This window comes from Panulirus ornatus, chromosome 58 (genome assembly GCF_036320965.1).
Source record: "Panulirus ornatus isolate Po-2019 chromosome 58, ASM3632096v1, whole genome shotgun sequence".
NCBI classification, from domain to species: domain Eukaryota; kingdom Metazoa; phylum Arthropoda; class Malacostraca; order Decapoda; family Palinuridae; genus Panulirus; species Panulirus ornatus.
Window position 1 is genome coordinate 31,241,874 of NC_092281.1, and position 26,738 is coordinate 31,268,611.

The 26,738-nt window shown below is 40.4% G+C and overlaps 1 protein-coding gene across 1 annotated transcript in view; it reads left to right on the forward strand.

Annotated features, from left to right (window-relative positions):
* The window catches only part of LOC139766704 (agrin-like), an 889,459-nt gene that overhangs the window by 811,029 nt on the left and 51,692 nt on the right, over positions 1-26,738 (forward strand). The window contains 5 exon segments of the mRNA XM_071695624.1: positions 874-1,016; positions 8,231-8,463; positions 9,184-9,318; positions 9,702-9,945; positions 18,900-19,064. Of these exon segments, the coding sequence (XP_071551725.1) occupies positions 874-1,016; positions 8,231-8,463; positions 9,184-9,318; positions 9,702-9,945; positions 18,900-19,064 (920 nt within the window).

Genomic DNA, 26,738 nt, shown 5'->3' on the forward strand with positions numbered 1-26,738 from the left:
CGCGGGAAATGGCGAATACTATGAAAGAAAAAGAAAAGAAAGAATATATATATATATGTGTGCGTGTGTGTGTGTGTGTGTGTGTGTGGAAGTCGAGAACATTATCTCGGAAAGCAAAAATGGGTATGTTTGAAGGAATAGTAGTTCCAACAATGTTGTATGGTTGCGAGGCGTGGGCTATGGATAGAGTTGTGCGCAGGAGGATGGATGTGCTGGAAATGAGATGTTTGAGGACAATGTGTGGTGTGAGGTGGTTCGATCGAGTAAGTAACGTAAGGGTAAGAGAGATGTGTGGAAATAAAAAGAGCGTGGTTGAGAGAGCAGAAGAGGGTGTTTTGAAATGGTTTGGGCACATGGAGAGAATGAGTGAGGAAAGATTGACCAAGAGGATATATGTGTCGGAGGTGGAGGGAACGAGGAGAAGTGGGAGACCAAATTGGAGGTGGAAAGATGGAGTGAAAAAGATTTTGTGTGATCGGGGCCTGAACATGCTGGAGGGTGAAAGGAGGGCAAGGAATAGAGTGAATTGGATCGATGTGGTATACCGGGGTTGACGTGCTGTCAGTAGATTGAATCAGGGCATGTGAAGCGTCTGGGGTAAACCATGGAAAGCTGTGGAGGTATGTATATCTGCGTGTGTGGACGTATGTATATACATGTGTATGGGGGTGGGTTGGGCCATTTCTTTCGTCTGTTTCCTTGCGCTACCTCGCAAACGCGGGAGAGAGCGACAAAGCAAAAAAAAAAAAAAAAAAAAAAAAAAATATAAAACATATACATATATCATGGAAAAAAATATATGTGTGCTCCGAATACTTGCTTATATCTTCTCTTGTCCCAGGGGAGAATACTAAGCTTGTTTCACTCCTCCAGGTGGTGGCTAAGAGATACCAGAAGGATGGGATCTTACAGCTGGACGAATCTGAAGACTCCGTTGGAAAGGCTCCTGGAAACCTCAAGAGCCTTGACCTGCGAGGGTCGACCTACATCGGCTACGTTCCCACAAATGAGAGACGGTAAATTGTTAGGAAACTTTATTGGTAGGGAGTACTTCCCAGTCCATACTTTTCTATATAATTTCCATAGCAGTATGTTTTCCCCCATACTGCGGTGTTTCCTTCTTCCTTCTTTTTCTCGCAGTTAGTTGAAGCGGAGGGAGGGTGGATGGAGAGTGCCTTTTGCTTTGCTATCCGTTTTCTACCACTGATTTTAAGGTCATTACATGTACTCCCATGTTTAGCTGCCTGCCTTTCTTCCTTTGAAATGTTTCTATATAGTTTTAAGGATTTAAGAATTTTTAGAAAATCTCCAATATTTCGAGAGCTCCAGAACAAGGTCAGGATGGAAGACTTTATTTGATTTAATCTTGTTTCGTAATTAGAAAAAAAGAAAGTTGGAGGACATGAACAGCACAATTCATTTGACTCTCAGTGGTCTCCATATATTCTTCAGAACTTTCCATACTTATATTCCATATACAATAAAGGACAAAAGATATAGACTGCATTCTAATGGGAACATTATGTACCTTAACAGCAAGTCTCCACCTACACTGGCTATATTCCCACCACTGATGAATGGTAGGGTTGTCCTGCATTCATTTTTCTTTTTTTCGTTAGAAGGGCATTGCACTTGCATTTAATCTGAATATTTCTATAAGATTCATGATATCTATAAAGCTCTAAAGTAAGGTTAGTGTATTAGCTTTATATGCTTTTACTTGATTTTCTTAAAAGAATGAGATGGTCGATATAAAGACTTAAATGAATCGTAGCGACCCTAAGCTTAATTCTTTCACAATAATTCATATAGTACTGACATAATCATTTTGATGATATGCAAATATCAAGCTATCAAGTCGCCCTTAAGTAGCAAAAAATTAGTAGGTATCCATAGATGAATTAGAGTAGAGAATTTCTCTCTCTCTCTCTCTCTCTCTCTCTCTCTCTCTCTCTCTCTCTCTCTCTCTCTCTCTCTCTCTCTCTCTCTCTATCTCTCTCTCTCTCTCTTCTACAGATAGCACTTTAGAAAAGACACTTATTTAAAAAAATATTAGGAGAGATTGAGTGTAGAAAGGCATAAGGTGTGAGCACATAAAGCAAAGGGAATGTGTGAGGAATGAGAGCTATTTAGGGAAGAGATGCTTGTGGCATACGAAAGGTGGGAGGTGGGCCGATTAGAAAGGTTAGTGAGTGGTGGGATGAAGAAGCAAAGATGCGAATAAAAGAAAAGTGGCGTTTGGACAGTGCTTACAGGGAAGGAGTGCAAACAATCGGTAGGTATATAAAAAAAAGCAGCAGGAGGTCAAGAGGAAGGTGCGGGATTGAAAAAGAGGACAAATGAGTATTAGGGCGAGTAAGTATGAATGTAAGGGGAGTGAGGGAGGAATGGGATGTATTTAGGGAAGTAGTGATGCCTTGCGCAAAAGATGTTTGTTGCATGAGAAAAGTGGGAGGTGGGCAGATTAGGAAGGGTAGTGAGTGGTGGGATGAAGAAGTAAGATTGTTAGTGAAAGAGAAGAGAGAGGCGTTTGGACGATTTTTGCAGGAAAATAGTGCAAATGACTGGGAGATGTATAAAAGAAAGAGACAGGAGGTCAAGAGAAAGGTGCAAGAGGTGAAAAAGAGGGCAATTGAGAGTTGGGGTGGGAGAGTATCATTAAATTTTAAGGAGAATAAAAAGATGTTCTGGAAGGAGGTAAATAAAATGCGTAAGACAAGGGAAAAAATGGGAGCATCGATAAAGGAGGCTAATGGTGAGGTAATAACAAGTAGTGGTGAAGTGAGAGGGGGATGGTGTGAGTATTTTAAAGGTTTGTTGAACGTGTTTCATGATAGAGTGGCAGATATAGGGTGTTTTGGTGGAAGTCGTGTGCAAAGTGAGAGGATCAGGGAAAATGGTTTTGTAAAGACAAGAGCTAGTGAAAGCTTTGCGGAAGGTGAAAGCCGGCAAGGCGGCTGGTCTGGATGGTATTGCAGTGGAATTTATTAAGAAAGGGGGGTGACTGTGTTGTTGACTGGTTGGTAAGTATATTCATTGTATGTGTGGCTCATAGTGAAGTGCCTGTGGATTGGCGGAATGCATGCATAGTGCCATTGTACGAAGGCAAAGGGGATGAATGTGAGTGTTCAAATTACAGAGGTATTAGTTTGTTGAGTATCCCTGGGAAATTATATGGGAGGATATTGATTGAGAGGGTAAAGGCATGTACAGAGCATCAGACTGGGGAAGAGCAGTGTGGTTTCTGAAGTGGAACAGGTGTTTCCTTTGAAGAATGTTTATGAGAAATACTTAGAAAAACAAATGGATTTGCATGTAGCATTTATGGATCTGGAGAAGACATATGATAGAGTTGATAGAGATGCTTTGTGGAAGGTATTAAGAATATATGGTGTGGGAGGCAAGTTGTTAGAAGCAGTGAAAAGTTTTTATCGAGGATGTAAGGCATGTGTACGTGTAGGAAGAGAGGAAAGTGATTGGTTCTCAGTGAATGTCGGTTTGCGGCAGTGGAGTGTGATGTCTCCATGGTTGTTTGATTTACTTATGGATGATGTTAGGGAGGTGAATGCAAGAGTTTTGTGGATGAGAGGGCTTGAGAAGTGACTCAGTTGTTGTTCGCTGATGATACAGTGCTGGTGGCAGATTCAGGTGAGAGACTGCGGAAGTTGGTGACCGAGTTTGGTAAAGTGTGTGAAAGAAGAAAGCTGAGAATGAATGTGAATAAGAAGAGCAAGGTTATTAGGTTCAGTAGGGTTGAGGAACAAGCTAATTGGGAGGTAAGTTTGAATGGTGAAATACTGGAGGAAGTGAAGTGTTTTAGATATCTGGGAATGGATTTAGCAGCGGATGGAACCCTGGAAGCAGAAGTGAGTCACAGGTTGGGGGAGTGCGTGAAGGTTCTGGGAGCGTTGAAGGATGTGTGGAAGGCCAGAACGTTGCCTCGGAAAGGAAAAATGGGTATGTTTGAAGGAATAGTGGCTCCAACAATGTTATATTGTTGCAAGGCATAGGCTATAGATAGGGTTGTGTGGAGGAGGGTAGATGTGTTCGAAATGAAATGTATGGGGACAGTACGTGGTGTGAGGTGGTTTGATCGAGTAAGTAATAAAAGAGTAAGAGAGATGTGTGGTAATAAAAAGAGTATAAGAGTGTGGTTGAGAGAGCTGAAGAGGTGTTGAAATGGTTTTGTCTCATGGAGAGAATGAGTGAGGAAAGATTGACAAAGAGGATATATGTTTCAGAGGTGGAGGGAACGAGAAGTGGGAGACCAAATTGGAGGTGGAAGGATAAAGTGAAAAAGATTTTGAGCGATTGGGACCTGAACATACAGGAAGGTGAAAGGCGTGCAAGGAGTGGAGTGAATTGGAACGATGTGGTATACCGGTGTGGACATGCTGTCAATGGCTTGACCCAGGGCATGTGAAGCGTCTAGGGTAAACCATGGAAAGTTTTGTGGGGCCTGGATGTGGAAAGGGAGCTGTGGTTTCGGTGCATTATGCATGACATTTAGAGACTGAGTGTGAACGAATGTGGCCTTTGTTTTTTCTTAGCCCTACCTCGTGCGCGCGCGAGGGGAGAGGGGTACCATTTCATGTGGAGCGGGATGGTGACGGGAATGGATGAAGGCAGCAAGTATGAATATGTTCATGTGTATATATGTATATGTCAGTGTATGTATATGTTGAAATGTATTGGCATGTATATGTGCGTGTGTGGGCGTTTATGTATATACATGTGTATGTGGGTGGGTTAGGCCATTCTTTCATCTGTTTCCTTGCGCTACCTGGCTAACACGGGAGACAGCGCCTAAGTATAATAAAAACAAAGTGTGAATAAACTGTATGGAGAATAATATGTTTTGGAAGGTAGTAAATAATATGCGAAAGACAATAAAACAAAAGGGAAATTGGTGATGGGGCAAAAAGGTAAGTGATAGAATAGAGATGAAGTGATGAGGAGATGGATCGAGTATTTTTAAGGATTGTTAATGTGTTTGACGATAGCATGGCAGATGTAAGGTGTTTGGTCGGGGTGATATGCGAAGTGAGAGAGTCATGGTTGAAGAAAGAAGTGGAGAAAGTCTTGCGTAAGATGAAATGTAGTAATGCAGTTGGAGAGGATGGCATTGCAGTTGAATTTATGAGGAAAGTGGGTGACTATGTTTTATCGGTTGGTATGGAGTTTCATTGTATGTGTGGATCATTGTAAGATGCCTGAGGATTGGAAGAATGCATGTGCAGTGCCATTATTTAAAGGCAAGGGGATGATTTTGTTGAGTATACTTGGTAAGTTGTATACGAAAGTATTCATTAAGATGGTGAAGGCATGTACAGAGCATCAGACTGGGGAGGAGCAGAAGTGGTAGAGAATGTGTGGATGAAGTGTTTACTTGTAAAGAATGTGTATGAGAAATCCTTAAAAACAAATGGTTTTGTAAGTGGCATTTATGGGCATATGATGGGGTTAATAGAGATGCTTTGTAGAAGGTCTTAACAATATATGGTGTGAGAGGAAAACTTCTAAAAACGGTGAGAAAATTTTATCAGTGGTAAAATTTATGTCCGAGTAGTAATGGAGGGGAGTGAATGGTTCCCAGTGAAGGCTGGTCTGCGGCAGGTGTGTGATGTCACCATGTTTGTTCAGTTTCTGCATGGATGGGGTGGTGAGGGAGGTAAATGTGAGAGTCTTGGGGAGAGGGATGAGCAAGCTATATATAGGGTATGAGAGGGCCTGGGAGTAGGTCAGTTGTTGTTTGTTGATGAAACGGTACTGGTTGCAGATTCAAGTGAGAAACTACGGCAGTTGGTGACTGAATTTGGAAGTGTTTGAAAAGAGAAAGTTGAGAGTGAATGTGAATAAAAGCAGGTCATTAGGTTCGACAAGGTTGAGGGAAAGTTAGTTGGGATGTGAGTTTGAATAGAGAAAAATTGGGGGAAGTGAAGTGTTTTAGATATTTGGGAATGGACTTACCAGCAAATTGAACCATGGAAGTAGAAGTACATCATGGTATGGGGTAGGGGGCGAAGGTTCTGGGAGCGCTGAAGATATGAGTGGAATGAGAAAACGTTAGCTGGGAGGGCAAAGTAGCAAAAGTAGAGCCAACAATATTTTATGGATCCGAGGTATGGCGTTTTTGTCAAGTGAATAAGGCATGTATACAAATAGGTTGAGAGGAGGGTGAGTGCTCCAGGCGAAGTTGTGTCTATGGCAGGGGTTGTGTGACGTGATCATGGCTGTTTTTGTTTATGGATTGGTCTGTGAGGGAAGTAAATGCAAGGCTCTTGGAAAGAGGAGCATGTATGCAGTCTGTATAGAGTGAGGGGAACTGGGAGGTGAGTCAGGTGTTGTTTGCTAGTGGCAATTTCAAGTGAGGAAGTGCAGAGGTTGGTGCTGAGTTTAAGGGTAGAGTGTGTGGAGGGAATTGAGAATAAATGTAAATTAAAGTCGTGTTACTAGGTTTAGCAGAGTGCAGAGACAGGTTAGTTTTGATGTGAGTTTGAATGGAAAAAACTGGAGTAAGTTAAGTGTTGTTAGATATCTGGAAATGGACAAGGTTGCAAATGGAACCATAAGAGCAGAGGTGAGTTATTGGGTGAGTGAGAGGAGCAAAAGGTTCTGGGAGCATTGAGGAGTGTGTGGAAAGAGGTCACTATCTGGGAAGGCAGCAAATGGTATATTTGAAGCTAAAGTAGTCACATCACTGGTGTACAGATGCGAAGCATGGGATGTAGATATTGTACGAAGAAGGGTGCATATTTTGCAAGTGTAATGTTTGGGAACAAGACATGGTGGGAGGAGGGTCAATCTAATAAGCAATGATAGAATGAGAGAGAGTTGGCAGTAGTTGGTGGGCAGCTCATGATCAGACAGGTATATTACCAGTACTTCCCGTCTAGGTGTCGAGAGGGTTAGTGTTGGCTGCGTAGTGAGTCAGCACTAGTGTGGTTGTCAAGTTGCAATTCTCTGACCCAAGTAGCTGTCTTTTCTTTCTGTCTCACCCATGCGTGGACTACTGTCATTCTGTCCACGAACATACAATATCTCCATGTCACACATAACACTTGAAAACACTTAACTCACACAGCTCATTTGTGTAACTATAGATTTTCTTGTAAGCACAAAATGGTAGGAGCAATAGATAGAAGTAGTAGGTAGGAACATTTAGTAGAGGTAGTAAAAAGGAACATTAGGCAGGTACATCAGGCAGAAGTATCAGTAGGTACAATATGTAGGACCCTCTGCAAATACTGCACTGGAGTTGCCTTCTGCCAGTGGCCTATTAAGGGTGAGGCACTAAAGGCTTTTCTAAAAAGCGGCACTGGAGTTTACTATTTATGGACACTTTATTGCCTTGCCCACTCCCATGAGGGAATTAAAGGAGGGAAACAGACGTCACGAGATGTATATAGATAGAGAGAGGGTGGTAATGATAAGAATATGGTCGAGACCACTGAAGAGGGTGTGCTGAAATGGTACATAAGGAGAGAATGAATTAGGAGAGGTTGACAAAGAGGATATTTGTTTCAGAAGTGGAAGGAACAGAGAGAACGGGGAGACCAAATTAGAAATGAACATGAAGGGATATAGTGAAAATTATTTTGAGTGCATAGGGCCTGAACATGCAGGAGGGTGAAAGGCATGCATGGGGTAGAGAAAGTTGGAGCGATGTGGTATACATGGGTTGACCTACTGTCACTGGATTGAACAAGTGCATATGAAGCGGGCGTGGGAAACCATGGAAAGGTCTGTGGTGCTTGTTATGTATAGGAAGCTGTGGTTTTGGTGCATTACACATGACAGCTAGAGAATGGATGTGAGCAAATGAGATCTTTTCTTTGTCTTTTCCTGACGCTATCTTACTTTTGAGGGAAAAGGAATGAGTATAAAAGAAAAGATATATATGTAGATTGCATCTATTAGGTCTAACAAGTCACAGAATGTCACAGATGTTTAGAACAGTGCATTTTGCCAATTGTCAAGTTACTGGTAAGATTTTTACGTTATTGACGACACATGTCAGAGTAGCTATGATGAAATGTTTCATAAAAGAAAGGAATACAAACGCTAATGGTGTATTTTCCTCTTCACTAATAGTATAGCTAAAGCTAACTTTGTTCTTTTATTGTTTTGCTGCTTTAAGGAATTCAGGGTTTTATTTTTTAAAGGATTTCAGTGCTGCTTGCTGCACTTCAGACACGTGTTGTCACACTGATGTAAGTTCTTTCTTCAGGGTATGGGACAATGCAGGGACAACAGAAGGTCTTGTTGGATGCCTAAGTTCAGTAAGAATCAATGGTCGACCGCTGGACCTGGTGTGGCCTGGGTCGCCACACGTGGTGAGAGCAGAGCATGTGGGCGAGTGCTCCACTTCCCCTTGCGCGTCGCTACCTTGCCTTAATCAGGGATCCTGCAGACCTACTGATGATGGTCACTTCAAATGTCTCTGCGTTCAGGGATACACCGGTTGGTATTACTGTAGGAAGACTATGTTCCCTCTGGATGGGGTGTTACGTGGGCAACCTGAGGTGAAGTGCAGCAATTCATAAGAGTTCAATGTCTTTGTGAGATAATTGAGAAGTCTTAATACCTTACAGCCGTGATAGCTGGGTGTCATGCTTATATATACAATTAATCACGTCACTGGCTAATGATATTTATATTAATTCTCGCAAGTTTTTCAGTCTGCTCAAGGTTGTGGGTTAATAATGGGAAATGTTATCGTACAGCGAAACTTTCATTTTACATCATTAAGTTACAGCTTTATTGTAATTTTGAAGATTATTAGTTTTAGTATTATTTAGGGATATCATTCATTTCAAGAGGAACTTTGTTTAATAGTCTGTGTATGTATTGACCAACAAATGTATTTGCTAACCAATAGACGTTAAACTAAGTTAATCATTACTTTCTAAGAAGCTTTTTTAGCTCATCTGATTCCACTCTCTATTTCTTTACCTGTTATTTACTTGGAATGTGTTTGTGACAATCTTCAATTCATCAGGTAAACTACATAATTTTTGATATGTTAGGTTATTTATAGTTTTTCTCGCACTGTTTATAAAGCTAATAGAACGAATGTCGTTGTAACAGAATATTTTTTGTATCTTCTTGCACTTCAATATTTGCAACAGATCTTCACTAGGATTAACTCTCCAGTTTTCTAATATGTTATGGTTTCTTCAGGAGAGCGGTGTGAGGTGCGCCTGGATCCATGTGAGAGCCAACCATGCCAAGCTGGAGCCACCTGTGTAACCCTGCCATCTGAAGGCTTCCTCTGTAAATGTCCTCCAGGAAGGACTGGCACCTTGTGTGATCAGAGTGAGTACATAATCCTTACGCTGTGGTGTTGCTGCAAAGGCACTGCATCAGTCCATCGTTTGTGATTGTTAATATTACAGAGAAAATGGGCTGTGCCATATCAAGATATTGACAGAATTTCTGTCCAGTATGTCATAAGCTCTAAAACAACGTAAGATCTGTATGAAGTATCATGAAAGTCTTGTACGTATTGTATAGAATTGTATTTCGAAGGTATTGTATTACAGACATGAAGGATTTCAAAATGCTGTTCATGTTAAGGAAACACATCACATTGATTGAAAGGTTCAACTCGAAAGGCATTCATTTATAATAAATTCTTAGCTACATAACTCGTACATTAAATGATCAGTTCATATTAAGTATTTTTCCCTGTGCTGCAGTGGACCGTACCCTGCGTGAGGTGGTCATCCCTGACTTTGATGGTGATGCCTACCTGGAACTGCCAACCTTGGAAAATGTGGGCCACTCCCTAGCCTTGGAAATCTGGTTCCTCACAAGATCCCCAGATGGCGTGTTACTCTATAATGGACAAATGGGTGGCGGAGGAGACTTTATATCCCTCAACCTTCGCAATGGACGAGTTGAATTCTCATACAACCTTGGTTCCGGTCTTGCAACTTTAGTGTGAGTAAAACCCTTTATATATATATATATATATATGAATACTTTATATTTTTTCAATAGTTTCCGTAGGGTGTCTTCATGCAGTCTTTCAAAATCTTGCATTACAGTTTCTATTTTAGACAATGTTATCATACATCTGTGGGTGAGGGATTTATCCAGGGCATGAGAATGGGGCATGATGGTGATTAACGAACTATCAAGCTCTTGGAAGACTTAATTGCTAGTGATGCACCTTAAAATTTTCACCCTTAAGGAGTGTCCAGTGTTTACCACTTCCATGTCTGATCGTTGTTATTCAAATTAATGAATGTCACAAAATTAGATCTGCTTCCCACAGAATCACCAATTATCATGTGTTGTTTCAGATTCAGGCTGAAGTAAGTAGTGGACCACTGGTGTAGGTGGTAAACTTCAGGTCAGAGTGAGCACCATGAACAAGCACAATTTGTTCCTGAACTTACTCTGGCACAAGTAACGTCTCTCTAGCCACCTCTCACGCTATCGATTTTGGACCTGTACTGGATCAGAGCAGCGTTGGTAGCTCAACTGGTCTCGCACTGATTGATGGACTGAATCCATGATTTTCAGTAAAACACAATCGTAGCTTTATCAGTTGGACTCGTGAAAATACACGCAAAAATATTTTGTATTGTTTAGAGATGAGTCCATTGATCTCAAGACCACTGTTTTTGTTGACCACTTCACCAACCAGGAACAACAGAAAATGTTTTCTTTGAGATCTTGCTATCAAATCTCAAAACTTAAATAATTTGTAAATGAAACTTCAGAATCTTGTCGGTAGTTAACAGTGAGTGGAGTAGATGGTTTTAAGTACAACGCCTCTCATGTTTTACTTGAGTCGAGGCCTAAGAAGCATTAAGACATAATGAATATTTGAGATCTGAAGGTGAAGTGGAGTTAAGAATTATTCCCTCGACGTTGTCACATACGACAAAATAACCAGAGCAAATGTAAACTTATGGAAATGACTGGTGAAAAAGAATGGAAAACTTTTACTATTACAGATTTTCTTTATCGACCGTGATCTTATCTGTGTCAGGCAGATGTGTTTGGTGGAGTATTAGCCTTACACTAGTTACACTAACTTCTGTTAGACCTCCATGATGTATAGAAATCTATAATCTATAAGTAGATGATTACCGATCACTCAGTCACTGGGCCATGTATAGTCAGGAACCGCTATTCCATTTCACACAAATAACTTGGTTAAATGACCAATATATGGAGCTTTGTTCAGTTGCAATGCATTTTTGTTGATACTTGAATGCCAGTTCAAAGTGATATATAGTTTGATAGTTTGTTTGTCTGGATCATAAAATGTGTAATGAAACCACCCAGATATTTTAGTATAAACTCAAGCCAAAGCCTATGAAATAAAGTAGGTGGCTAGTTGAGTGATGGGATGGCAGCACCTGGTTCAGTTTTTTCTTTGACATTGCCTCAGCGGACATATCATCAGCCAAATTTTCTCTTGGTGATGAGGATGGTATTATATTTCATCGGTAGGAATGATGTAATACTACTTCCTTCGCAGTGTACATGGCACTGATATCGAAGAACAACCTCAGTTTAACCAACAGGTTTTGTTGCTAGGCAACTGAGATAGACAGTAGACTTTCCTGTGTAGAAGTGAGTTTTCTCTTTGTCTGGTGCAACATGTGGTTCATGGTAACCTGTGTGACAAGATTCATTGCTGATATGTTTCAGTATTTGTATCAGGTTAATAATGTTTAAGTAATGCCACCATGGAGCAGGGTGTTCTAGGCTCCATCACTTGGCTGTTCGCTCTTTCTGCTCCATCATCCTTCAAATGTTTCATCATATCAGTCTTTATCGGATTCTTTCGATGGATATTTATTTCATCTATGATTACCCGAGGGTCAGTTTACATGAAGGAGTCCTGGTGTTATCCAAGAGCTTTCTAAAGGCTCTTGCCGCCCCAAGCTGCATAATTTATAGTAGCAGGAAAACGTAGGCTCCTTTGGAGTGAGAAAATTTTTGACAAGACTGTTCTTCGTCTGATACAGCCTCGCCCAAGGTGACTTTTCACTTGCAGTGTAACCTCAAGCAGGCAGAGTCAGGTAACACCGTTCCAAGAACATGAAGTCATGCAGGAGACCTTACAGTCACATCACAACACCCTAACTCCACAGTAGCAACATCAAATATGTTGTAGCCATTAGCACTGCTGACCGTCGTCCATGAGAGGGCTGTCAGGGATCAAACCCACATAGGTACGAATCCTGGTCATAACAGTCAGTCCATAGTCCACCCAGCTGTTCATCCTCCCCTAGGGGCTGGTTGGTAAGATAGGTGCCTGGCATAAGCTAGGGTGTATATGTGTGCATATATACATAGGAGTAAAGACATAGTATATGTATACAAGGTTAAGAAGATGGGACAACACGACTGTAAAACTGTCCCCATAAAAACACAGTAATCACTATGTTACATAGTTAGCACAATGTTTCATCCAAAGACGAATTTCAAGATCTCCACGGAAGCTTCTGGTTACTCTTTAATCCCCAAATAGACATGAAACCAGGTCACAACCTCTGGTCACCTCGAATGGACAGTTCCACCGATCAGTACATCAACCATTTTCGGCATCACATACAACCCACACAAACCTTTGCATTTGACAAATGCAAGGCATGTAAATATATCTATATTGACCAGACAGGTAACTCTGTAACGGATAGGTGTTATTAGCACCGTCATTCACTGAGTGCGCAGGGATGACCACAAAAATGCGATTGCTAAACATTGCCATGAAATTGATCACCTCCATAGATCTTGAAAATCCCGTTATTTTATACCCCTCTGGTAATTATGCCACACGCAACGTCATTTAATCTGTCTTCATCGCTTATACTAATAGCTTTGATTTGTCCCCAGGCAGTTTTAAAGCCCACCCTCGCATGAACCAAATTATTATGAGAGAATTGACAAAACAAGAAAACATAAAAAAGAAAAAAGTTCAAGACACACCCAGTTACCCAGGTCAACCCCCGCCACGTGACCCCCTATAATCACTCTCCCTTACAACAATTTACGGCCAGACAAAGCAGACAGTGCTTGGTCTATAAAGATTGGTGTTGGACGGCGGGAATCAAGTGTGATGTTGGGATTTAGATAACTTTGTTAAGTATCGGCACCTGATGAAGTAGATTGTCTCCACGAAACATGTGCTACATATATAGAAAAATTACATGATAAATAACATTGTATGAACTACTGAAGTGCGATTTTACCTTCATATATATATATATATATATTTCGTACATATTCGCAATGTCCCGCGTTAGCAAGGTAGCATTAAGAACAGAGGACTGAGCCTTAGAGGTGATATCCTCACTTGACCCACTTCTAGAAAGAACTGTTCCTTCTCTTGGATAATTGAAAACGGGAGGGGAGAATTTTCAGCTCCCGCTTCCTCCCCATTTAGTCGCCTTTTACGACACGCAGGGAATACGTGGGAAGTATTCTTTCTCCCCTATTCTGAGGGATATATATATATATATATATATATATATATATATATATATATATATATATATATATATATATATATATATATGTATATATACTGAAAGATCGATATACACGCCAGTATATAATAGCACTTGGATTTTGATGGTAGCATCGCCTCTTGTTCTTCCTGAGGAGGTTTTTAATGTCACAAAACATGTCGGTTACTTGACGTTTGCTGAGTTATTCAGCATCTCCTACCTTTTACACCTTTTACACGCGGTTTTTGCTCAGCCTTGATACAACTTTTGTTTCATAGTTTTTAAAAAGTCTCTCACAACATTTCAAGGCACCAGTTTACTTACTTATTACGTTTATCTGTTGTTTTCATCTTAGTCTGTCAAAAGGTATATCGGAAAGTCCCTTTGGGCAGGATGACCCGAACCCAGCAGAAGAATGATGTTATTATCTGTTGCTCACATAGTATTACTTGGTGGGTACTGGTGTAGAGCTGCCCTTGGGTTAGTAAAAGCCTTAGTCTTATCTCTGTACACAGTTCAGATCCTCGCATGACTTCCTGTGTAACCTCTGACCAAACCTCACGGCTGGTCTGAAAGCTGACATCTTGAAGTCCTCCCACACAGTATTGGTTCCTACCGCTGCACAAGCTGGAGCGCATGAACACTTCATATTCAGCGTAATTGTTATTTCTTGGTAAAACCAAGACCCATTGTAAACAAACATGGGTTCATCAAAAATGTAATTTAACAAGCTTTTCATTAGATGTTTTGTCGATTACATTATCTTGTCATGAGTGTCACACGAATAACCATTTGTCGTTTGACTCATCTATGTTAGCATCTAAATGGTTCTGAATGCAGAATATTTGCTGGATTTCACATCAGTTAGCTTTCATGCTTCATAAGATATGAAGATGAAAAATTATCAGAGTCACTCTGGCTTTAATGGAAACATTTTAGCCTAATAATCTAAGCTGTTGTTGGCCATTAAATTCAGCTTCACCTGATACATTACTGAATGTGATCATTCGCATGTGTTCATCGAATTAGTAGGTGTCTTCACATTTGATCTTTTATTCACGTAACAGAGTAGCTTGAAATACTCTTTAAAACCATCTAATATGAAAATCATAGTGCCAGTCTAATCGATGGAATATTAACTTAATAACCCTTTAGTGGGCAGATATCCAGCAAGGGAGACTTAATGTTTGTTGTTTTGAGTGGTAAAAAATCAGGGTCTTTCCTGTTAGAATTCAAAGTGATTAGCTGCGAAACCATATCTTGCAGCCATCTGATCCAGCATCCTTAGACTACACTGAAAATAAAAACAGTATCAAATAGTTGGTTTGGGAGCATGATAAGAAATCAACTCCATTCTCTTTCTTTTTCTGTAGGAAGCACAGGTAAAATTTGTGGGCTTTGATCCCCAGTGAGATATCCTGTCCAAGTCTGAGTTCACTAAGGAAGCTGTGTCAAGACGAAATGCAGATCGAGCGAGAGAAGTGGGAGCAGAATTGAAGGGGTTGAGTAGTCAACATATTAGTGCATTGGATTGTTCGTGTTGGAGAGGAAAGCGTTGAAAAAAAAGAGAAAAAGTGTAGGAGACAGGACAGGACAGCGGGATGGACTAAAGGTGAAAAACAAATCCAGAATATTAGGAGAATGGTCACAGCGGTCATAAATACGAGTAGGGTAGGAGATAATTTGCCCTAAATCATTGAGAATGGAGGACGTGAGGGCTTCAATCCCTCTACTATCCTTATAGGAGGAATTCAACCATTCCCTATGGTGAACGTTGCAGTCCCCGAGGTAGAGGATCTCGGCTTGCGGGCAATATCCTTGTAATGTCACAGTCTCATGGCAGGAGTTTAGACCGTCAAAGATATAAAAATTTGTTGAATTACTAGAGCAGTACGCGAAACAGAGGAAAAGTGTGATAGTTGGGAGACAGACCCTGAGCCACATAACATCAAAGTTTGAAGACTCAAGGTCCTTGAGGTGTGCGATAGTTGTGTTTATGTTGGAATAAGCACAATCACCACCTTTGAGCCAGAATCGTGAGTGGAGGTTAGACTTAGATATGAAAAAGGGACTAGTGATAACATCATTAGACTACTGTGTCTCCGAGAGATGTGATATATCAAGAGAGGTACGAGACGGTAGGTGTTCGACTGACCAGAGGTTACTAGAGAGGCCACGAATATTGGTATTATGAGTAGAAAAAGAGGAAGATCTTACAGAGAGGGAAAGACAATGGGAGGGACCGGTATTACTACTACCACAACCCTCCCTCTCATCAGCAGTAGTCAGGCAGCAACCCGGAGATTCTTAGCACCTCATGATGCCGGGGGGAGACTAGGGGCCATAGATTTGACGGACTCTGTCATGATGATACTTATAAATGTTGGAGTGGACAGAAATTGGCAATAGCACTGATGTGAAAAAAATGAGAATAATAAGGAAGGTTTAATTAGGTGCATGAAGCTTGTAGGACTGAACTGGTGGTCCCGTTTTGATGAGACAGAAAGTAAGACCAGCAATCGTGATATGGAGAGGGTAAGATGGTTCCTGGCACCATTTTAACGCTCCTCAATGAGGACGGTAGTACCACCCTGGTCGGCTGTTTTCAACAACCTACTACCTAATGGGTTGTTCCAAGGGTAGGGGACGGGATGATCCTTGAGTTGGGGTACTGGGAGGGGCCAATACACTACCACTTGAGCCCTCCCTCTCACTGGTGGCAGAGTCACACAGGAAAGTATGGTCAGAATATGTCTTAAATTTGCAGGGATCATGGCAGGGGCCACTACTGTATTACCTGAACCCTCCCTTGCGCATCTCTATATCTGAAATGCTGGGCTTAGGGAGACCTCATCACCCCATTTGTATCTGTTGGGCTTAAAGAGATCCTATCAGCCCCTTTGCATCTGCTGGGCTCAGCTAAAACAAGAAAGGGAGGTAATGCAGCCGTAGACCTGAGGATGACAGTAGGGTGTACCATGGTTGGAGGATGGAGGTAATCTCTTTTTTACAGTGGAATAGCAGCTCAAGACTGAATGAACTTCATTAATGAAGCTAGTCTTAGTAGGGATGACAGCCATTCTCTTTTGAATTTTAGCCTTCTTTTCGTTTTGGATATTCAAAAAAACTTGCCTAGAAAATTTAAAGCTAACAGTCTCTTAAATTCATATCATGATGCATAAAGAAGCCTCTCTAAATCTAGTTCATCTACTTTGCAGACAAGTTTTAGATTGAAAATGATAAAAGGCAAGCCTTGATCCTGAGTGTACTGTGATGCTGAATTTGTTCTGTGGTAGAAAGGTTTGTGAAGATAAATCAGACTTGTGAAGATAAATCAGACTATCATGTGGGATTCTGATCTCACTTTAAGGCTTTGGATGTGAAGTCTGCATGACCCAGCTAGATCAGGTCATCACTGCCATGCACTGCGGAAACTAAAGTAGACGGTTTATTCTCTACCTGAAAATGACGAAGATTTAATATCCTTTGATCAGATATCAAAGCAGTAAAAGTTGTTCTTTTATTACCTAGCTGAAATAATACTTCGATCAAGGCAGATGAACGATAGCCACAACAGGATACTATACTCGGGAATAGTTCTTTTTGTCTGTCTTGCCGTGTGGATGAACAAGGAATGTGTATAAGGTTTTGGTGTAACAGTCATCCACACAAATTAGTAAAGTTAATGTACATCATTGTATTTATATTAGTAACTGTGGTGGCATGTACCCAATGTACTAATCATAAATGTTTTTGTAAATTTGATGATTGTCAAGTTTTGACATAAGATTCATATGATTAATGGACATGTAAGTACAAATGTAATTTTGCAAATAGGTTCCAACTAAACTTTATTCAGCAAAGTCAGAATATTTTATGACATCCTTCTGAAACCACAATGTAAAGCACATGAAATAGCTGTATTAATTCATTATCGATTTCTTTAACTGCAGTTGAAGAAATTGATGTTGAAGTAAATGCAGCCGTTTCTTATACACTGCAGCTGCTAGAGGTTGTAGTTAAACATTTTGTATTTGTTTAACGAGTCATTTGATGGGTTTAAGTTGTAGTTAAAGTCTATTTCCAGAATTACATTTATATACTTCCATGTGCATTAATCTTCTAAATCGTATGATACCGTACATTCTTAATCATAACATGATTCAAGGTAGCCCAGGGTATCATGCTGATGAAACTACTCAAGATTACTTGCAATGTCATACAGATAAGATAATAGCTGTGTGTTATCAGTAATGCATAACAACTCATTATGCTCCAGGTTATTTTCATCAGCTTGAATTGCCTTTTATCACATAACGGTTATTTTGCTCCACTTCTTAATCAATATTCAACTTTCTTGCCGACAATACCAACTGAATAGATGTCAAATTGTAGTAGTTTTAGAATATTTGGAAAAGTATCAACACGTAAGGTTTTGCAATATCTTTTGATCAAATATCCACACGTACTATAAATAGTGTTGCAATACTGGTCAGTGAACATCTTCACGTAGTGCGTCAGTGGCACCAATGGATCCATTCATAACTGTTTTACTGTAGATATAAACCAGTCATTAGTTCTCACCAAAGTAATAATCAGATTACCCAACGCAGGTTCTCGCCAGTGCGGGTTCATGTCAGTCCTCAGCCACAATATGTTCGAAATTTTGCAAGAAGCACAACTTCCAGAAAGTTTTAAACATTAGACTTACTCTTATGTTCGAACATTTGCCAAGAGGACCTATAAATTCTCTTCTTGAAGGCTGAATGCATTGAATTGATTTCCTGGTACCATCACACACATTTTGCTGCCCTCACACTTACCACTGTCATGTAAACTACACACTAGAGTAATGCTTGTGGAGACGTTATGTTATTTTCATTAGTAAGCTTTTTATTTTGGCACAGTATTTTCCCTGCAAAAGATTAGTTTCTTATTCTTTTATGGTTTGAGTTTATGCATAATCCATTGTGGTTAGTACTTTCTTTGTATAATTTTAATCATTTCCTTTTGCATCACCCTCTCAGCTTGTACATCTGTGTTGTTTTGTCCATGTTGAAGAATATTATAACCCATAGTAAATAAGGTGACGTATCTCTCTCTCTGTATGAGGAATAGTCCCAGTCCCGTACTATCTTGCACAAGAAGTAAGTCCACTGTCGTTCAGTAGTCACTCACCTTCATGAACCATAGTACATGCATCTTTCATGACAGTAGAGCTCCATCATTCAGTAAATGATGCCCACAGGGTGAAGAGTACTCTTGAGTTATAATCTCTTACGTAACAAGAATTTCCACTCATGTACACTCCAGAGGAAACCTTCCAGATAATTAGTCAGACCTCAGTATCTAAAGTTTCAACCCTCTGACCAATAGATGTATGTTATCATCCTAATTCTCTTTCTTTATGGCCACCAACAGGAGTCCCAACCGTGTAGCACTGAACACATGGCATGTAGTGCGTGTGAGACGCAAGAAGAGACGTGGTATCCTGAGACTTAACCAAGGCCGGAGGGTCATGGGAAAGAGTGGACCACGGTTGAAGGAGCTCAACCTCAACCAGCCACTATACCTTGGAGGCCTCGAGTAAGTATCATACAGCTAGCAATTCAATGAAGCAGTTTGGAAAGGGAGAACAAAAGTTTTGCTTGATTATATTCCTTCTACCTTAAGTATAATGATATGGCTTTTTCAACTCGATTATAAGACGCTTAGATTAGGGCGCTATGAAGTTTAAGGATTATTTCTGTTCAGATTTTCTTGCGCACTAATCACTTATGATAGGAAATACAAATAAGAAATGATAATAAGTAGCCTTAACTTCACTGGAATAACCATGTGGACATCCATTTCAGACATAAACCTGAAAAAGTTTTCCCCATTTCAGGAACCAGTGGACAACCCACACACTAGTTACAGGTTATTTATGGCTGACGTACCTCCTCCTACTTGATGTTATCATTTGTTAACTCTGCTGCTTATAATTTTCATACCCTTCTGAAAATCAGTGTATCCTTGCTGGCCCTCTCTTACTGTCATAGATTTTCTAATGATCGTATGAAATATAATGTCCTGTGTTCATGTGATTTTTAGTGAAGATATTATATAGAGCTAAACAATTGCAAAAGTAAGTTGGCTCTTCCTTTAAAGACAAAAGCTTTTAGAAATAGATTTTTGAAACTCGCTTGAAAGTATGAAGCAGATATACTGGATTTTTATATATATAGAATTATTGTAATGAAGCTGTGGTATGACAGTTAGTCCAAAGTCAAGCCAGAATAGTTCCGAATCTTCATCATAAATGTCGGTCTGTATTCAAGCTAACCATTCATCCTTCATTATAGTCTATCTATCTATCTATATCTATCTATATCTATATCTATCTATATATATATATATGTATATATATATATATATATATATATATATATATATATATATATATATATATATATATTTATACTTTGTCGCTGTCTCCCGCGTTTGCGAGGTAGCGCAAGGAAACAGACGAAAGAAATGGCCCAACCCCCCCCCCCCCCCCCATACACATGTATATACATACGTCCACACACGCAAATATACATACCTACACAGCTTTCCATGGTTTACCCCAGACGCTTCACATGCCTTGATTCAATCCACTGACAGCACGTCAACCCCGGTATACCACATCGCTCCAATTCACTCTATTCCTTGCCCTCCTTTCACCCTCCTGCATGTTCAGGCCCCGATCACACAAAATCTTTTTCACTCCATCTTTCCACCTCCAATTTGGTCTCCCTCTTCTCCTCGTTCCCTCCACCTCCGACACATATATCCTCTTGGTCAATCTTTCCTCACTCATTCTCTCCATGTGCCCAAACCATTTCAAAACACCCTCTTCTGCTCTCTCAACCACGCTCTTTTTATTTCCACACATCTCTCTTACCCTTACGTTACTTACTCGATCAAACCACCTCACACCACACATTGTCCTCAAACATCTCATTTCCAGCACATCCATCCTCCTGCGCACAACTCTATCCATAGCCCACGCCTCGCAACCATACAACATTGTTGGAACCACTATTCCTTCAAACATACCCATTTTTGCTTTCCGAGATAATGTTCTCGACTTCCACACATTCTTCAAGGCTCCCAGAATTTTCGCCCCCCTCCCCCACCCTATGATCCACTTCCGCTTCCATGGTTCCATCCGCTGCCAGATCCACTCCCAGATATCTAAAACACTTCACTTCCTCCAGTTTTTCTCCATTCAAACTCACCTCCCAATTGACTTGACCCTCAACCCTACTGTACCTAATAACCTTGCTCTTATTCACATTTACTCTTAACTTTCTTCTTCCACACACTTTACCAAACTCAGTCACCAGCTTCTGCAGTTTCTCACATGAATCAGCCACCAGCGCTGTATCATCAGCGAACAACAACTGACTCACTTCCCAAGCTCTCTCATCCCCAACAGACTTCATGCTTGCCCCTCTTTCCAAAACTCTTGCATTTACCTCCCTAACAACCCCATCCATAAACAAATTAAACAACCATGGAGACATCACACACCCCTGCCGCAAACCTACATTCACTGAGAACCAATCACTTTCCTCTCTTCCTACACGTACACATGCCTTACATCCTCGATAAAAACTTTTCACTGCTTCTAACAACTTGCCTCCCACACCATTACAGAGGTATAAGTTTGTTGAGTATTCCTGGGAAATTATATGGGAGGGTATTGATTGAGAGGGTGAAGGCATGTACAGAGCATCAGATTAGGGAAGAGCAGTGTGGTTTCAGAAGTGGTAGAGGATGTGTGGATCAGGTGTTTGCTTTGAAGAATGTATGTGAGAAATACTTAGAAAAGCAAATGGATTTGTATGTAGCATTTATGGATCTGGAGAAGGCATATGATAGAGTTGATAGAGATGCTCTGTGGAAGGTATTAAGAATATATATATATATATATATATATATATATATATATATATATATATATATATATATATATATGTATATATGTATTCCTATGAGTCTCCGGTGTCCACGGGGAAAATGAAACACGATAAGATCCCAAGTGCACTTTCGAGTAATAATCACATCATCAGGGGAGACACAAGGGATAAGTATAACTGTCAGTTGATATACAACGAAGAGACAGGCAACAATCGTATCATGAATTTATCATTTTACAAATTTTATCAACAATAAAGTTATCTAATTTGTATAGACCATCACTAACATTAACATTATAATTCTTTTTGTATTTAATAATAGAAGATTCAATGATATTTCCCATGGTAATAGAGTTGGAGTTAATAACAGATTGCATTACTCCAGTCAGTACAATGATCATAGTTTTTAACGTGATTAAACAAGGCATTTGATTCTTGTCTCGTTCTTATACTATATTTATGTTGCTTAAGTCAAACAGAAAGATCCTTACCAGTCTGCCCAAAATAAAACTTATCACATTTTCTACATGGCACTTTATAGATGCACCCAGGGGAATTTTCTGGTGAATTCCTGATTTAGATAATCTTTACTGCTCACCACAGTAAAATCTAGTTACGAAGAATGAGCTGCAGAGTTGTGTTGTCAAGCGTTATATATGACACGGAAAGATTGTATGTTTGTGGACAGAATGCCAGTAGTCCACATGTTAGTGAGGCAGAAAGAAATGAGAGCTAACTGGGTCACTAAGTGCTGGCTCACTAAGCACATGTCACTAACCCTCCTGATACCTAGGTGGGTAGTACTGGTAATATACCTCCCTGGTCGTTGGCTGCCTACCAACTACTACCTACCTTATAGGGTGATCAGTAACTCGAGTAAGTACTAGTAAAGGCTAGGGTGTAGAGAGGGCCGGGTATGCAGCCCATGGGGGATGAGAGGGCCTGGAAAGTGTCAGTTGTCGTTTGCTGATGATACAACAGTGGTGGATTCAAGTGAAAAACTCCAGAAGTTGAGGACGGAGTTTGGAAGAGTATGTGAAAGATGGAAGTTGAAAGTAAATGTGAAAAAAAACACGGTTATTAGGTTCAGCAGAGTTGAGGGAAATGTTAAATGGGGTGTTAATTTGAGAAAACTTGACGGAAGTGAAGTGTTTTAGATACCTGGGAGTGGACATAGCAGCGAATGGAACCTTGGAAGCGGAAGGGAGTCATAGGGTGGGGGATAGGACGAAGGTTCTAGGAGCGTTGAAGAATGTGTTGAGAGAACATTATTTGGGAGAGGAAAATGGGTATGTTCGAGGGCATAGTAGTTCCAGCAATATTGTATAGATGTGAGGTATGGGCAATGGATACGTCTGTGTTGGAATCAAAATGTTTGAGGACAATGTGTAGTTTGAGGTGGTTTGATAGAGTAAATAATGAAAGGGTAAGGGAGGGGTATGTTTAAGAGAGCGAAAGACGTTGTGCTGAAATGGTTTGGAGATACGAAGAGGATGAGTGAAGAAAGGTTGACAGAGAGGATACATGTGTTAAAAGTGGAGCGCACAAGGAGAATGGAGAGACCAAATTGGAAATGGAAGGATGAAGTGAAAAAGGTTTTGAGTGATTAGAGCCCCAAAATGCAAGAGAGTGAAAGATATACGCAGGGTATAGTGAATTGGAACACTGTGTTCTACAAAGGTAAACGTACTGTCCATGGACTGAACCAGGGCATGTGAAGCAATAAGGGAAAGCCATGGAAAGGTCTGTGGGGGCCTTGTTGCAGATAGGAAGCTGTGATTTTGATGCATTATATATGATAGCTAGAGAATGTGAATGAATGCGGCCCTTCGTCTATTCCTGTTGCTACCTCACCAATGCAGGAAACAGTGATCATGATGAAGAAAAAAATCTTCATAATGCATTACCGGACTCCCTTTGTTTGATATTACACCGCAAGTGAAATCACCTTTGGCAAGGCCGTATCAATGAAAGTGTAGTCTCGTCAAAGAGCTTCTCACTCCAAAGAAGCCACTGTTTTTGTGATGCTGGAAGTAGTGCAACCTTGGGTTGCAGGACCTATGGAAAGATACTGTGAATCATTTGGCCTCTTTCATAAAAACTGGTCCTGGAGTAAATGTAAAGAAATATATATAAAGCTCTCCCCTACTTACGACCTAAGCGACTTAAGACTTAAGACCATCCATACATGTCACCGGAAAAAATATGAACTAAAAAGTAAAGATGATGAAATATGATCTAAAGAAACTGAAATGAAAAAAAGAAACTACAGAATCATATAATAAAGCTGGCTAATAAAACACGAGATAATAATGATAGAAACTGAGTAGGATAAAAGTGCTTTACAGGTATACAAATTCTACGTGCCATGCTGTCATACGTCTGACTTGGGTCAATTCTGAGATTCGACTGGTCGGTCAGATTGGAGCTCGGACGTATGTTGGCGAGAGTATATATAGCAATAATGAGATTCCCTAGATTAAGGCAGGCAGACGTCCTTGATCATCACCGCTAATGAAGATAAAATATTTTGTATGTGGGTATAAGTTTTTTCTTTTTGCATTATATTTCACTCATGGTTAATACCCTGAATTTGTGGCTGGCCTTCATCTTTACGAGTCCTTTTACGTATGGAAGGAAAATCCAGGACACTGAATTATTACAACCATTTGTGCATAACTGGGGGTTATTGATGGTCAGAGAATGCTTTTATGGTAGTAGTATTTTTGCACAAAGTCCTTTATAAGCTGTTGATATCTCTCTCTCTCTCTCCCTTTGACTCTCTCTCCCTTTGACTCTCTCTCTTTCTCTCTCTCTCTCTCTCTCTCTCTCTCTCTCTCTCTCTCTCTCTCTCTCTCTCTCTCTCTCTCTCTCGTGTTCCGTATGAGGAGGGAGTTTTTACCCTTGGAGCCCTATCTCTTGAACGCTTTTTACTATCATACAACCTCTTGAATATGTGTTGTCTGCATTAACCATGTCCTCAGTCAATATATTCCCTTCATCCACTACTCTTATACTATAAACGTATTACTTTACATCCTTATTTACATGTTCTAAATTCCTCTCATGTTATGTCCTCGGGTTCCCTTTCCCTACAACTCTCAAAGAGCTATCTAATTCCTTGATCTCTTCTGAAGATTTGAAGGTTGTGATCAGGTCGTTCTTCAGTCTCTTCTCTTTCAAGGTGGGAAAATTTAAAGCCTCCAGCTTTTCCCCGGAGCTTAACTCTCTTACTTGTGGTACTGTCTTTGTTGCCGCCGTCTGGACCCCATCTGAGTTCCTTATGCTTCTTTAGGTGTTGTGACCAAACCAGCGTAGCATTCTAGTTTTAGCTTATGTAGGACACGAACAGCTTGCTAAATATCTCCTATCCATATACTTGAAAGCTTATCTGATATTTACCTGACAGTTTCTCCTTGACTATACTTATTATTTGGGACTCTGGCACAAAGAATCATGAAGCTTATTTCCTATTAAGGTATTGATCATATTAAGGCTGTCTTCAGCTCTGACCCATCCTCTCAATACTTTACATCTTTTGGGTTGGATTTCATCAGCCACGTTTCAGACCTAGTTTAAAAGTTTAGATAATCTACTTCTTCCTTTTATTGAGTCTTTAGACCTAGTAGGTTTTCATTAATTCTCCTAGGTTATTATTACGATGTACAGAAAACCATTAATTCCTCTTATTGCTCCATTGTTCACTTATAAAGAGCATCTGAATCTTTGTCAGTTTATTCATTTTTGCTCCTGGATAGTAAGTGTTATTTCCGAATTGCTTATGCGTGAAAATTAGAGAAAAAAGCTGTTATTCCCTTCAGACTTTACTTTTGAGCAGGACAATGATGTTTTGAAGTTTATTACCAATTGGACAACGGACAAACTTGCACATTTTCATTCTCATACAATCAGAAAAACAAAATATGGGTCACAATTAACATGTATTTACATTAATGTTAAACAAAAGTGATCACAAAAGATTCAGACGTGAGTAGTTTTTAGATTTACGAATGTACTGTAAATCACTTTCACGAATCAGACCCTAAATATAATCTCCCATCATGCTCAAGATATATGTTCCTTGGTAGCGGCGGTCAAAGTTCAATATATCCTGGTGGAAATGCTCGCCTTGCTCCTCCGAACACGCTCCCATGTTCTTGAATTTATCAAGATAGGCGTCAAAGATATGGACTTTGAGGGACATCCTGCAGCTCATTTTGCCGTAGTTCTTCACCACAGCCTCAACCAGATCCACATAGTTTTCGGCCTTGTGATTGCACTGGAAGCTCCGAACCGTTACAACTCAGCTGCTTTCTCTTTCCGAATGAGCTTCTTGTGGAATTCTTTGCACTCCAGGATCTTTATCTGTGGTCCGACGAAGACACCGACTTTGACCTTTGCCTCAGACAGGTTAGGGAAGAAATCTTGAAGGTATATGAAGGCTGCAGACTCCTTATCTAGAGCAGTGACAAATTGTTTCATAAGGCCTAATTCTATGTGCAGTGGTGGCATCAACACCTTCCGGAGGTCCACCAGTGGCTCCCACTTGACGTTGTTCATCCCCACAGAGAATTCGGTCCAGGTATGGCCAGTCCCGCCTGTGGTATTGCGCCGCGGTGTCTCTGCTGTCCCAAAGGCAAAGGTATCAGGGAAACATGGTAAAACTACCTTGGAGACCCATCAGGAATGCCACCATTTTGAAGTCTGCGATGACCACCCAGCTGTACTCATCATACTTCAGGCGTCTAGCAAGGTCTTGACACTGTTGTATTCTTTTTTGAGGTGCACCGAGTGAGCCAGGGAAATAGACGGATACTTGTTCCCGTCATGGAACAGCACAGCTTTGAGGCTCCTGGATGAGCTGTCAGTAAAGAGGCGCCACTCGCTCTTGTTACAGGCGATTCGATTGCTTCGAACAGACTGGTTACATTGTGGCAGAAGCAGCGCCGATCTTGACGGGTGAAGAAGCTGCGTTTTGCACACTGCTTGAGCCTAGACGTCAAAAGCTCGGCACTGGACTTTGTGAGACCAAGATCTCTGATCAAGTCGTTGAGGTCATTGTGATTGAGGCAGTATGGGTTTCTCTCCTCAGCTGCAACTCGGAAATCGTAATGTGGATCTACAATGTCTTCCTCCCACTGTGACTAATATACATATTACTGGAAACTTTTGGAAAGTTCTCGATCAGCTACTGATCACTGAATATATCTGAAATGTTCTGAAAAACAAGCATATTTCAAAATATCCCTGTCTTGATCACAAAAGCAAAGTTCCAAGAGAATATAGAATATAGTAATATTTTATACTTTTT